General features: G+C 34.4%; 1 protein-coding gene across 3 annotated transcripts in view; it reads right to left on the bottom strand.

Annotated features, from left to right (window-relative positions):
- LOC136036322 (microsomal triglyceride transfer protein large subunit-like) overlaps window positions 1–14285 on the bottom strand; it is a 50975-nt gene that overhangs the window by 24436 nt on the left and 12254 nt on the right. For 2 of the 3 annotated variants that reach the window (XM_065718475.1, XM_065718476.1), the window contains exons 2-3: window positions 10665–10880; window positions 778–897 (exon numbers count right to left, since the gene is read on the bottom strand). In XM_065718475.1, coding sequence (XP_065574547.1) covers window positions 778–897; window positions 10665–10707 — 163 coding nt within the window. In that variant the 5' untranslated portion in view covers window positions 10708–10880. The remainder of the gene's footprint in view (window positions 1–777; window positions 898–10664; window positions 10881–14285) is intronic. The other variant, XM_065718477.1, reaches the window with a different exon arrangement.

Raw genomic sequence — 14285 nt, 5'->3', positions numbered from 1 at the left:
AGCTGGAGCGCATAAAGATTGTCAATACCTCGGGAAAACTTTCTTTTCAACTTTAGAATAGCAACACATACTACAGGGACAATAGGAGAAGTGCACTCACTCGTAAAATTTTCAATCTGATCAATTTCATTCAGAGTAGATTTGAGGGTGCTTTATACCCTGCATTTATAGAGGTATTTTCATGTAATCTACAGTGCTTTGTTAATTTTAATGAGCATCAAAATCAGCAATGGGCATCCCCGTTTTCAAATACCTTTAAATACTAAGGATACTGCAATTAGAAAGCTGATGCCTCATTTCAGGTTGAAAGTGGCACGACTCAGGTACCGATTGACAGATTTCAGCTTTACCGCAAAAAATTTAAGCCTAAAGTCTGTTTCCAGAAAATTTGTATATGCTCAATTGGAATACATAATTACTATTTCCCATTTTTTTATTCAAATTGACAGGGTGAGATCGTTGTCACCACCAACGAATTACTATATACAAACAAATTTTCATGAGCGAAACATTGTTCTTTGCTTTTGGGCGTTTCCGCAAATTTTAAGTTCAAGTCCTACTCTTTAAATCCCTTGACCAAGGTTAAACTTTTCTTCGTTTAATTCTAGATTAATTGTCAATTTACGTTCCCAGCGACAACAAGAAGAATCTCCACACCGACCGTTCTTCTCGAAAAAACGCAACACAACCGCCAGATGATCCAGCTGTGCAGAAGAATCAACGATTCCTTTTTTTGAAGAAGTTCTGACATGAATAAAACGAAAAATCACAAATTACCTGGTTGTAAGCTGTCCTGAAGAGATTCGACTCCATTTACAAGAACTGAAGCATCGTAAGCATACTTGTAGACTCCTCCCAATTCGTAGCTCCTCGTACCTCCTGTGGGCAGTGACCAAGCTTCAGAATTATAGTTATCACGTTATTAGAAAGTTATTAAGCGACAGGAAAGGTTGAAATGACAAAAGCAGGCCTGAAAGCTAGTTTTGTTTCTAGATTGATTCTCTTTTTTTTTTAAATTATTAAACCCAGAATATTTGAAAAATTAGGTCTTTTTCCATTAATTCTGTCACGAAAAACAAAAGCATTCTGGATGAAAATCCATAACTTGAGGGCAGTACCAGAAAAACTTGTCTAATTAACCAAATGACTTCCATTATCTTTTAGTTTTATTTTATTTGGGACCTACAGTTAGAAAAAGAACACAAGGAGCCAAATTTGATTTTAACAACGAAAAATACCTTAATTAGATATTTAGACTTAAAACAGAGCAGACTAAGTTCTGCCAAATTTCTTTTTTATTTGATCTAATTTTTATTTCATTTCTTTTTTCTTTTATCTTTTGAGACATTCAATTCAAAGCATTCAATGCAAGCCGTCTCCATTTATAAACTCTTTCTCTTTTTTTTAACAAAATTAAAGTTGGTTCTAATCTGTGAAGCATCGAATTTGGAAAAGCTTTTTCCTTATGGAAAATGTTGGTCCTTTATTTGCTTTTTTTTCCTTGTATCAGATTAAAAAATAGATCATGTTCCAATTCTGTAAGTTTTGGTAGATAAGAAGGCTATTTTGGTTTTGTCTTCGAAAACATAAGCTATCAAATATTCTTTTTGTATATTAATGTCCGAAAAATATATAGATTTTGTGCTGATTCTGGATACTGGTTAGACATCTTAACTACCTTTTTGCAAATTTTCAAATCACAGTTTCAAGGGTACATAGTTATTACTATGAAACCAATGTTTATTTTAATATTTCTTTGACAAAAATTGTAAGTTAGCAGTCATGTCTATCGATCAGCGAGCTTTTCAAGGCAATCCTTTATCTTATTTCTCTAAAGTTATTAATGTTTTTTTCAGGAACAATGAGACGGTGCTGATGAAAATAATAAGTTAAGCCTATCGCTTGTATTTTCGAAGTGTTAAGCATAAGCAATAATTTTAAAACTAAAGTAAATTTATCTAATGCACACTTTATTTTGAAAGAGAAAACATAGCCATTTTTTCTTACAGTGAAATTTTGTCAGCCAAAAATGAGTCCGACAGTTTCGGATGCCTCATTTATGACAAGTAATTAAACTCACATTCATAATATCTATGAGTAGCAAAAGACTGCCATTGCTTCAGATAGTTTCCAAGCTTGGGATTTTGTTCCTCAAGTTTGGGATATTGGGACAAGTATATATTAACAAGACTCTAAAAAAGTAGGTGCTTTATAAATTATTATTATTATTTTATTATTTAAGAATTAACGACGCTTCTTGACTACTATGGTCCCTGCGTCGGCCCTGCAGTGCATTCCTGCAGCGTGATTCGATCCCTGGGTCTCGTATTACCAAGCTAAGGTCAAATCCACTGCGCCACCACAGGACGGTGCTTTATAAATATTTTTCCTTCTTATGTATTTTGACTTTTTTAAGTTATAGTTTAGAAAGCTAATCCTGGAATATTGGTAAATTTTCAATGGTAGCTCTGGTGAAGCATGAATCAATTACATAGCTTCTTCTTTTCTTAATTTGTCTGAATGTGTATTCCACACACCATTTGATTTATTTACATTTCATATTAATGAAAAAAGGATCATTTAAGGATAGGTTGCTTTTTCCCAAATGAATTAGGTGCATAGTATAGGCCTATGTACTTGCACCTCGTATGGTGACATAACGATCATAATAATTTGCAAAAGGAACTCAAGCATGTCTTCAGTAAAAAAAAACAAAAAAAATACAACCATGACCCAAGGTGCCAGAGGAAAAGAAATAATGAAGTTACAGAAGACTTTTCTTTTTTTTCATCCAGATAAATAACGTTTAGAAATAGAATTTCCGCATTCAGTCACATGACTATTTTTCTCGACTTATCGGTCACGTTAAATGGAATACAAATGGACCACTTTCAGACCTAGAAAAAGCAACCATCACCTAAGCTAGTTACTTACAAAAATTACAAAAATACAAATTTTATGACAACCTACTGAACCACCAGAATTGCCTTTAAGCTGATCATATAGTCTTTGTTATAAAAAAATAACAAATAAATAAAAAACATCAACTTCAACAACGAAAAGCATTGACTTTATCTGAGTGAAGCAAGTGCACAGAATTAATTTTGTAAAGAAAAAGAAGGCTTTTGCCATGCTCTGCTTTATAATAACAAAGTTAATAGCAATAACGAAAGAAAGAAAGAGACTGGAAGTAGAAAAAGAACTTTTTTGAAAATAAAGAAAGGATAAAATAAAAATTTTGGTTTTGTCTACGATTCGTTTTCCTTTTCAAACGTTTGGTCTTTTTTCTTCTTATTTTTTACTGTCATGAGGAATAAGAGCCACGTTTAAATTGACAACTCAAAGACACTCCTTTCTGAAGCTTTTCTTGTAGATATACCTATTTCTCTTTTAGGAGGATTCGATGCCTTAAACATAATTTTCAGAGTCTCAACGTCGGCTGACTGTCTCAAAGGCAAAGGGTCCATTAGTGGATTATCCCAAGGGACTACTTATTATTTAAACCTATTGATAATTTGTGAATTTATTATGACATTTGTTTGGAAAGACAATAGAATTGTGTCGGCAAAATTTTCAATCAAAGTGGGTTGTATTACAGAAAATTCGAAGAGCTGTCAAACTGATCTAATGAAATTTCTTTTGAGGTGATTTTTGGCATTTTCCAGCAGGTATACTAGAACATTTTTAGAAACAACCTTTGTCTTAAATTTGAAAATGAAAGTTTTGCTCCATTTGATAAAATAAAACATGAATTTACTCTTCATAATGATACAAGTTTCTCTAAAACTAAGTATCTCTCTCCGGCATAAAGCAATGGAAGTAAAATGGTTTTTCTAAGATTTCAGGGAAAGCAGATGTCGGCTTTTAGTTTTCTGCCGTTTATTCGGATCGGTCATCCATGCTCTACAAGTTATGGTAAGACAGCTCAATCAATTTCTAAATAGTTTGGCCATACAAACTAAAAACAAATTTATAATGGACAAGATAGGCTGATTCTGTATGATATTGAATCCCCTTAAACCACAAATGCACTAAAATTGATTGCAAAACATAGAACCTATACCAAAAACACGATTTGTTTCCAAAGAATTAAAAATTTAAAAAGTGAAAGCATGGTGGTTTCAACTGCCTTACGAAAACAAGTAATTTAAACACAAACAGATCAACATACTGAAAAAAGGGCAGCATAACATAATTTTCGACCTCTTTATTGAACTTTAAGTGGTTATTTCTGGTTATTTTTAACCTCATCATCGATTCCAATGCCACCCAGGTGGTGTTCAAGGACCTTTAGTCCAGCTATTCTTCTGGAAGAACTTAGCAGGAGCCAAATTTTAATATAAAAAACGTGCGTGGAAAATCAGCACAAAATGAGCGAGAATATACATATTTATCGAGCTTTAGAAAGGACAACTTTCATGATTGCAGTAGCAAAAGACACTCGATGCCATGAATTGGCAGTAAACTGGGTAAAACTGCTAGTGATTGAGTGAGCAAAATCATGTAAGAACCCTATTTTGTTCCTCTTGCTTTTTTTTATACCTATTTAGCTTTTCAAACTTTATTCACATATCAATAGAATCCTTATGATAATCCTTATTATAGAATCCTTAATTTACATAAAGAACAAAATAACGGAATTAACAAACCTTTTAACGGTAAAAAGGAGTAGATTGAATATCACAGAATGGGGAGATCTGCGGTTATTCCTAACCAAATTGAACCCTAATATTGATAATTTGCTGTCAATTTATCAAGTACATCTTTCCCAAGTAGGCTACATTTTGTGAAAAAGTATACTTTTTATTTTTTTACATTCCGATCAATTCTAAATAAAATAAGCGAGAAGCGAGAAAAAAACACCGCAGTTTTCTGGTATTAAAGGCTTTTTTCAAGCTTCAGTCCTTCTTTCTAGCAAAATTTATACCCCTCCCCCCCCCCCCCATCCAATTAAAACAATTTTGTGGGTGTTCTTGGTAAGATCTGTTGTCGGATAGTATGTTTACTAGAATAAGGAGCAGTCAGTAAAAAAAAAGTATCGATCCAAAGCATGTGACTCATGCTAAAGTTTCGCAATTCGGTTTAATTTGAAACCGTTCGGGTCTTGTTTCTTAAGACAAACCAACTGCGTAATTAACTCAGACACAAGACCATGTGTGAGTGCTGTTAAATTCCGAAATTAGATTGGATCTTGGAAGATCATAGTGATCTACTTTGTAATTGTAACTTTTATAAATAAAGAATGTTAGTTTACAAATTAGTATTGAAAGATATTTTGAAATTTAAAGTTTTAGGTTATATATAGTTTTTTATTAACAGTAATCAACAGACTGGTAAAAAAAGATGGATCTTGATTAGTAATTTAGTTAATAAAGAGGCTCTTTTGCTGAGGCTGATCATGGAATGTTCCTGCACTTGAATTTTTTTTTTCTAGACCTAATCCACTCTGATACTAAGACATCCATTTAAGCCTACCAAAGAAAAGATTGTTTCAGAAATGACGCAAGGTTTTTTTTTATCTAGCGAAACTATAATTATCCAGAGCCTTTTTCATTTTTTCTTTCATTTTATTTCAAAATGTAATACATTGTATCTTAATATAGATTCAAATATCTACCATGACAGTGTTAGTAAGCATCATTTCAAGTTTTGAAATGTTCAACGGCTCTCATTTTCAAATTTATAGGGAATTTTTGTTTTTACTCGTGTAATGTTATGTTAAAACGAAACTCCTAAACAGGGCTTCTGTCAACAAATATTGCTGAAAACATAAAAAACAGTAGTCACTGCGCCAAAAAGGTTTAAAAGCCTATTATACGTTTGACCATAAGTAAAATTATCCAATCCTAACTGATTGTATCCTAATTTAAATATGAAAGAACTCCAAATCCACGAAAATTCTCTATTGGTGCTATATGGATTTAAAATTTTCAGTAAATAAAAGCATTTCTTCTAATTTTCTTCGGTTATGGTACTGAAAATACTGTGCCTGTGAATCATGAGCAGATAAGTTCAGTATGAGGGATTCAGAATGTTCAACATGAGGCAAAGTACGAACAATAAGAATCACCAAGTAAATTCTTAGAAGAAGCATGTTTCAAGTCTCATATTGAAATTTTCCTGTTCCACATCACCCGAACGAAAATTTCATCTTTTTACTTTAATGTTAGGTCAATTTTTTTACTAATTGGCTCATCGAATCCAATTGATGCGTGAAATGTCTGTTTCCATAAACACAATGGTCACGTAATTGGAGAAAGTTGTACATTTTTATCATCCAAATGTTCTTAATGAGGTATTTTCTGAACTTGAGTTTTTAAACTTCATCATGGATCTTTTGGACCAGATACGTTAAGATTGGAGGGCACCCCTCCTTCCCTGATAAATTTTGGAGTAAATAAAAAGATAGATCAGAAGTTGGGGCGCGAAGGTCCGCAAACATCTTGGGTGACTTTAGGATAACCATTTACATCCGACATTAGTCTTTGGCTTCTCAATCTTGAGAGTCTTAGGCTAAGACCTCGTTGTGTAATTGATTATGTTTTGACATATCCTCTTGTCAAAAACTAGAAGGTCCCTACAGACGCAAACTTGCCTCTGCAGCGACCTACCCTTGTTCTACCCTGTTTATTTCCTTAATAAGAGCTAAGAGCACTTGTGACGAGGTCAGAAGAGCCAAGAGCTCATATGGTATGAGTTCTGGCAAAATTCTAAGAATCAATAGATTGCTTTAAAAGGAAATTCAGAGGCTTAATGCCGGTCGGGATTTAAAAAAATAGGTTGGTTCTTCTAAATATCAAAAATTCATTAAGATCCGATCACCCACTCTAAATAAAAAATACCTCAATTTTTCTAATTTTTCCTCTCCCTTCAGCCCCCCCCCAGATTGTCGAATCAGGGAAAACGACTTTATCAAGTCAATTTGTGCAGCTCCCTGACATTCCTACCAATTTTCATCGTCCTAGCACGTCCAGATGCACTAAACTTGCCAAAGCACTGAACTCCACCACCTAACTCCCCCAAAGAGAGTGGATCCAGTCCGGTTACGTCAATCACGTATCTACGACTAAATAAGCGTTTTCCAAGAGTTCCAGTTTCCTCCTAAACACCCCCCCCCAATGTCAACAAATCTGGTCGTGATTTGAAATAAGAAATCTAAGAAATGGTTTCCTTCTAAATATCTAATTTCATTAAGATCCGGTCGCCCGTTCTTAAGTTAAAAATACCTAAATTTTTCTAATTTTTCTAAATTAACAACCCCCAGCTCCCCCAAAGAGAACGGATCCATATCAATTATTTCAATCTCGTATCTATAACTTGTACTTATTCTATCCATCAAGTTTCATCCCGATCTCTCCACTCTAAGCGTTTTCCAAGATTTCCGGTTTTCAAGATTTCTGTTTCCCCCCTCCAACCCTCTATGTCCCCGGATCTGATTCAAATTGAAAATGGAGCGTCTGAGACATAATATTTTTCTATACATCGAGTTTCATTAAGATCCGATCACCCATTCGTAAGATATCTCGATTTTCAAGTTTTCCAAGAATTCTGGTTTCCCCCTCCAACTTCCTTCAATGTCACCGGTTCTGGTCAGGATTTAAAATGAGTTTTAAATCACAAGATCCTTCTAGATATCAAATTTCATTAAGATCTGATCACCCGTTCGTAAGTTACAAATACCTCATTTTTTCTAATTTTTCCGAATTACTCCCCCTCCCCCTAAATCCACCAAAGAGAGCAGATCTGGTTATGTCAGTTACCTATTTTGGACTTGTGCTTATTCTTTCCACCAAGTTTCAACCTGATCTCTCTGCTTCAAACGTTTTCGAAGATTTCCAGTCACCCCCCCCCCTTATGACACTGAATCCGGTCGGGATTTCAAATAAGAGATCTAAGTTTCGGGGTCCTTTTAAATATGAAATTTTATTAAGATACGATCACACTTTCATAAGTTAAAGGATTTTTAAAGGATTTTTTCCCATCAAGTTTTATCCCGATCCCTCCACTCTAAGCGTTTTCCGAGATTTTTCTAAATATGAAACTTCATTACGATACCATCACTCTTCGTAAGTTAAAAACACCTCATTTTTTCTAATTTTTCATAATTGGACTTCCCCCCCCCTAAATCCCCCAAAGAGAGTGGATGCGTTCTGGATATGCCAATCACGTATCTAGGACTTGTGTTTATTTTTCCCAACAAGTTTCATCCCGATCCCTCTACTCTAAGCGTTTTCCAAGATTTTAGGATCCCCCCTGAATTCCCTCTAATGTCACTGGATCCAGTCAGGATTTAAAATAAGAGCTATAAGACACGATATCCAAAATTCAAATTTCATTAAGATCTGATCACTCCTTTATAAGTTAAAAATACCTCATTTTTTAATTTGTCAGAACTAACTCTCCTCCCCCCCCCAATCTTCCCTAAACAGAGCAGATCCGGTCTGGTTATGTCAATCACGTATTTAGGATTTCTGCTTATTTTTTCCACCAAGTTTCATCCCGAACCCTCCACTCTAAGCTTTTTCTAAGATTTTAGGTTACCCCCTCCAACTCCCCCCAGTGTCACCGGATCTGGTCGAGATTTAAAATAAGAGCTCTGGGACACGATATCCTAGAAACATCAAATTTCATTAAGATCCCATCACCCGTTCGTAAGTTAAAAATACTTCATTTTTTTCTATTTTTTACAAATTAACCGACCCACTTCCTCCCCCCCATATGTTCAGATCGAGAAAGACTATTTATAATTCAATCTGGTCCGATCCCTGATACGCCTGCCAAATTTCATCGTCCTAGCTTACCTGGAAGTGCCTAAAGTAGCAAAACCAGGACAGACCGACAGACCGAGAGAATTTGCGATCACTATATGTCACTAGGTTAATACCAAGTGCCATAAAAAAAAACTGTTAATCTGACATAAATATGGAAACCTAGCATACCAATCCCGAGGGGTTCGACACCAGCTGAGATACTTCCAGACCATTGGTCAGGGTTGCCACCGATGTAAACTCGTAATCATTGACATTAAATAGTTCAGATAATCCCTGCACTAAATGTCTTATAAATTCCTGCTGAAATTTGTTTTACTCTATATAATTCTTGATTAATAATTCCGCCTCAATAATACATTAATCACAGACATATTATATCACATATATATATTGAAGGCGTTATTCACAAGCAGGAAAGAAGAGCAGGCTGAGCTTTCTATTGATATTCGCTGCTAACGGAAAGCTTCCAGAAAGTTGTATTATTCGCGAGAGGACAAGAATCGGCTGGATCTGTAAAGTCTTCCTGTCTAGTAGTTTTTTGCACTAGATTTAAATAATTACACTTATGACTTTAAACATATTTTGTGTTTTGTAATCAATTACTTCAGGAAATGGCTGGTATTTTACCTAGTAATTTTTTTTTACTACGATCGTTTGTACTAAAACACTAGTTTGTCGAGAAAAATTCATCACGACACAGAAAGCTTTGTCACTATTCAAACAGCCTGCTAATTTGCAAGTGGGTTGCGGATTAAGTATTTGAACAGCACCCCCTAACCTAACCCCCCTTTAATGTGTAAATATATAGCTCAAATTATATTATTATATAAAGTAAAGGTTATATGAAGGTCAGATTTCGAAAGTATTAACCTAACTTCACTTCTTGGGTGCGTTTTGCTTAATTAAAAAGTACCCTTGCTCTTTAGTCGTTATTCTCCCATATTTTCATAAGCCAGTCTTCTAAGCCAGCTTCACTTTCCATTTAGTGACTGGCACTTTCTTGTCACTAAGACATAGTTTATAGCAAATAACGGAGTGACTCCATTTAGCTAACTATGTTTTTTCTCGTTTCATATTTATTCTGACACACGCTTAATAAAGAAAATACTTTAAACGGAATATTACAAAAAGAAAAAATAATATGCATTTATAAAGTTGTCGTAAAAGGTGAATTTACCGGAAGGTAAAGACAAAGAAATTTTGAAAAGTACAGAAGATATGATATTTAGGGAAACTTTGTAAGAAAAAGTTCTGCAGAAACAGTGGATGGAGTTGGTTTTTAGTTATAAAAAATCAGCATCAAAATGCGATTTTTTTATGTAGACTATTGTTATCAAAATTCCATTTTTTGAGTTTCGGTTACTATTCAGCCGGGTCGCTCCTTACTACAGTTCGTTACCACGAACTGTTTGATTACCTTTCAAAGAATAGAATTTAGTGATTAACATATTTTGATATAACGACAATTTTCACATGAACAAAAGTGTAGGATTTAAACGATGGCTATAAGGACGAAATCATAGAAGTTGGCCGCATATATAAAAAGATAAGCTATTTGTAAAACAAAAAAAAATTTATAATTTTTGTTAATATAGCAAAACATGTTTAATGTAAAAAGTTATTTGTTGGCCATATTTGGGAGAAATGCTGTGTTTTATCTCCGTTAGACCAGAAGAAAATTCAGCTATGACCAAAGGTCACAAGATAAGATTTAATAACGATAAAATATAGATTAACTGAGATAAAATAACAAAGATAAGCCCAGACGAGACAAATTGAGCTTCAGGGTCAAACTTGAAAACAAAACGAACACAAACACAGGTCAAAACAGAATATAGAGACATTTTACGCTTACGGTGAAAATACACTCCAAGCTTTAAAACAGAGGCTTACCTGAAAAAACAAACACAGAAAACAAAATTCCAGAAACCCACATTGTCACCGGTCGTCTTAAAATTTCACTAGATCTTCCTAATTCGGTGCTTGTCTCTTTAGATAATGCTGCCAGAAACACTTGGAGATAAGAAAAGGCAACGAAGAAATGCTCTTCCAAGGATTTCTAGGTAGAAACTAGACTCCGAACGAATTGGTATTATTGTAAGAAGCTATCTGTAAAATATAGAAACTAAGAACAAGCATTTTTAGAGACATGTTTTGTAATTGCAGGTATTTGGACAAACAGATCCAAAACAATTTTGCCATAATATTATCTAATACTTAGGTTTTTTTTTAATGAAGTTAGCATATTTGACACATCCGAATTAATACTTCTATTAGCTATATGAGTTTCTTTTTCTGTCTTCAGGTTACGCTGCTAAATAAAAAATAACGTCAAATCCATGGTTTAAAGTTTTGGACCCAGATGCAGCGCTTTTTAGGCGAACGTTAATGAAACAAGGCCTCGTTGATGTTAAATAAAAAAAATTTGCTGTATACATTTTTTTTTGCTCTTTTTCTTAGTTTAATGATGAGAATGAGTTTACTTGAAACAGTTCTGGAAACTTATCTTCAAGATTTTAGCACTGTATTGAAAAACTTTTGACTTTGAGATATTGACGACAGTATATTGTTCTGCTAATAACAATTATTGAAGATAATGTTTTTTCGGGTAAGGACTGGTTAAAATAAATAAGTAGATTGAAATAAAGATAAAATAGATAGCGGTAAAGATATTTGTCAATAATTGGTGATCGTACCAAACTAGAGAAAATTCCAATACGTAGTGATACCTCCTTAGTTTTCATGAGGCCTATAGGCACAACTCGTTTCTTCCTTTCATGATTTAAGTTGAACGGCGACCCCCTCAAGACAAAGGTGCTATTAAACTTAATCGAGACGCAGGTGTATGTTACGTCATAGGGAATTATTACTTTGACGGTTACGTAATTGGGGATGAAGATGACGCAATCTTCCGTGAGTTACTTCAATATTGAAAAAGAGATAAGTGTTTCTACGTAAAGGATACCTTATAAATTGGATGCTTTTACTCTATTGGATGTTGAAAGCGCTAACAATGACGAGATTGAAACCTTAGAGCTCCTAATGCTGCAGTAGAAATTAAAAGGAGTTGCCGACTAAACCAAAAATTATGAGATGTTTACGCGATATCAATGAGAAGCAAAAAATTACGAAATCTAGTCACTTTGGAAAAATGGTTAACTTTAAATGATGATTTTTAAGAGATTCCTTTTCAAAGGAAAATATTTTCTCAAAGAATGCTTAACAATATAATCAAAAATGACTCTCCATCATTGCACTATTGCATGAAAAATTACATCAAGGCCCGGATGCCCTTACTTAAGTTATTGTTATATTACTTGACACAAAAAAAAAGTAATATGGTAGAAATGTTTTTAACCATTACCTAGACGGTCATTTTGCAAGGCAACATCAAATAAGTTGAACAAGTTTTGTGACGTCACTCTTTCTCCTCCTAGAGGAGTTTCATTTTCCCAAGTCAACATAAAAAAGATTTTTAAATCCATTTAAATTGTATAGAGGATACGCTGTGCTAATTAGAGATTGTAATCCCTGTATTATGGAGGTTTGTGAATCTCACACTAGAGGTTTCCTATGCTCCAATTCCCACTATGATATTTGTGATTAATGGGAAAAATACTTTCCCTGGCATGATTGCAAAAAACACTAAACCTGATTTCAGTCTATTTTTAAGAGACTGGTATCGTCGTGGTTTTAATTTGGTTTGGGAAGAAGAACCGGGTCGATGCTTCGATTGCTGGAATAATAAAAGAGTATGGTTTTTACACAATCAAACAGTTCGTGGTAACGAACTGTAGTAAGGAGCGACCCGGCTCAATAGTAACCAAAACTCTAAAAAATTGAATTTTGATATCAATAGCTACATCAAAAGAATCGCATTATAATGCTGATTTTAAATATATAAGTTTCATCAAGATTAGTCTTACCCGTCAAAAGTTACGAGCCTGAGAAAATTTGCCTTATTTAGGAAAATAAGGGGAAACACCCCCTAAAAGAAACACCCCGAAAATGACACCATCAGATTCAGCGTATCAGAGAACCCTATTGTAGAAGTTTCAAGCTCCTATCTACAAAAATGTGGAATTTTGTATTTTTTGCCAGAAGACAAATCACGGGTGCGAGTTTGTTTGTTTGTTGTTTTTTTACCAGGGGTCATCGTATCGACCAAGTGGTCCTAGAATGTCGCAAGAGGGCTCATTTTAACGGAAATGAAAAGTTCTAGTGCCCTTTTTAAGTGACCAAAAAAATTGGAGGGCATCGAGGCCCCCTCCCACGCTCATTTTTTCCCAAAGTCAACGGATCAAAATTTTGAGATAGCCATTTTGTTCAACATAGTCGAAAACCATAATAACTATGTCTTTGGGGATGACTTACTCACCCACAATCCCTGGGGGAGGGGCTGCAAGTTACAAACTTTGACCAGTGTTTACATATCGTAATGGTTATTGGGAAGTGTACAGACGTTTTCAGGGGGATTTTATTTTGTTTGGGGGTGGGGCTGAGGAGAGGGGGCTATGTTGGAGGATCTTTCCTTGGAGAAATCTGTCATGGGGGAAGAAAAATTCAATGAAAAGGGCGCAGGATTCTCTAGCATTACTATAAGAAAACAATGAAAAATAAACATGAAAACATTTTTTCAAATGAAAGGAAGAAGTAGCATTGAAACTTAAAACGAACAGAGATTATTACGCATATGAGGGGTCCTCCTAAATACCTCGCTCTTTATGCTAAAGTATTTTTAGTAATTTCAACTATTTATTCTACGGCCTTTCTGATTCAGGGGTCATTCTTAAAGAATTGGGACAAAACTTACGATTTAATGTAAAGAAGGAGGTATTAACGAGGGTACAAACCCCCTCATATACATAATAAAAATTAAAGAATATAATAGTTTGTTACGTAAGTTAATTCTAAAGTTACGTATATTTTTTGCTAATAAGAAAATTCGTTAAAATTAAAATCAATAGTTGCCTTTTTATGTAACCGAAAAATTGCATGGCAACTAGGCCTCCTTCCCCATCCCATATCTCTCAAAATCGTATGATCAAAACTAAGAGAAAGCCATTTAGCCAAAAAAGGAATTAATATGCAAATTGCATTTGAATAGTTTACGTGTGGAGAGTCAAAATCAATCATGCATTAATTCAAAAACGTTCAGAAATTACATAAAAAAACTAGTTTTTTTAACTGAAAGTAAGGAGCGACATTAAAACTTAAAACGAACAGAAATTACTCCGTATATGAAATGGATTGTCCCCTCCGCAATCCCTCGCTCTTTACGCTAAAGTTTGACTCTTTGCCACAATTCTGCTTTTTAAAACAATTAAAAGCTTTAGCGTAAAGAGCGAGGGATTGCGGAGGGGACAATCCATTTCATATACGGAGTAATTTCTGTTCGTTTTAAGTTTCAATGTTGCTCCTTACTTTCAGTTAAAAAAACTCGTTTTTTTATTTAATCGCTGTAATGAAACAGGCTACTATGATTATAAGCCTACAGACTTTATTTGGCTGTCC

This window comes from Artemia franciscana, chromosome 15 (assembly GCF_032884065.1).
Source record: "Artemia franciscana chromosome 15, ASM3288406v1, whole genome shotgun sequence".
In the NCBI taxonomy this organism is placed as follows: domain Eukaryota; kingdom Metazoa; phylum Arthropoda; class Branchiopoda; order Anostraca; family Artemiidae; genus Artemia; species Artemia franciscana.
The sequence above is the reverse complement of the archived record's forward strand: the minus strand, read 5'-3'. Positions and strand labels throughout refer to the sequence as shown.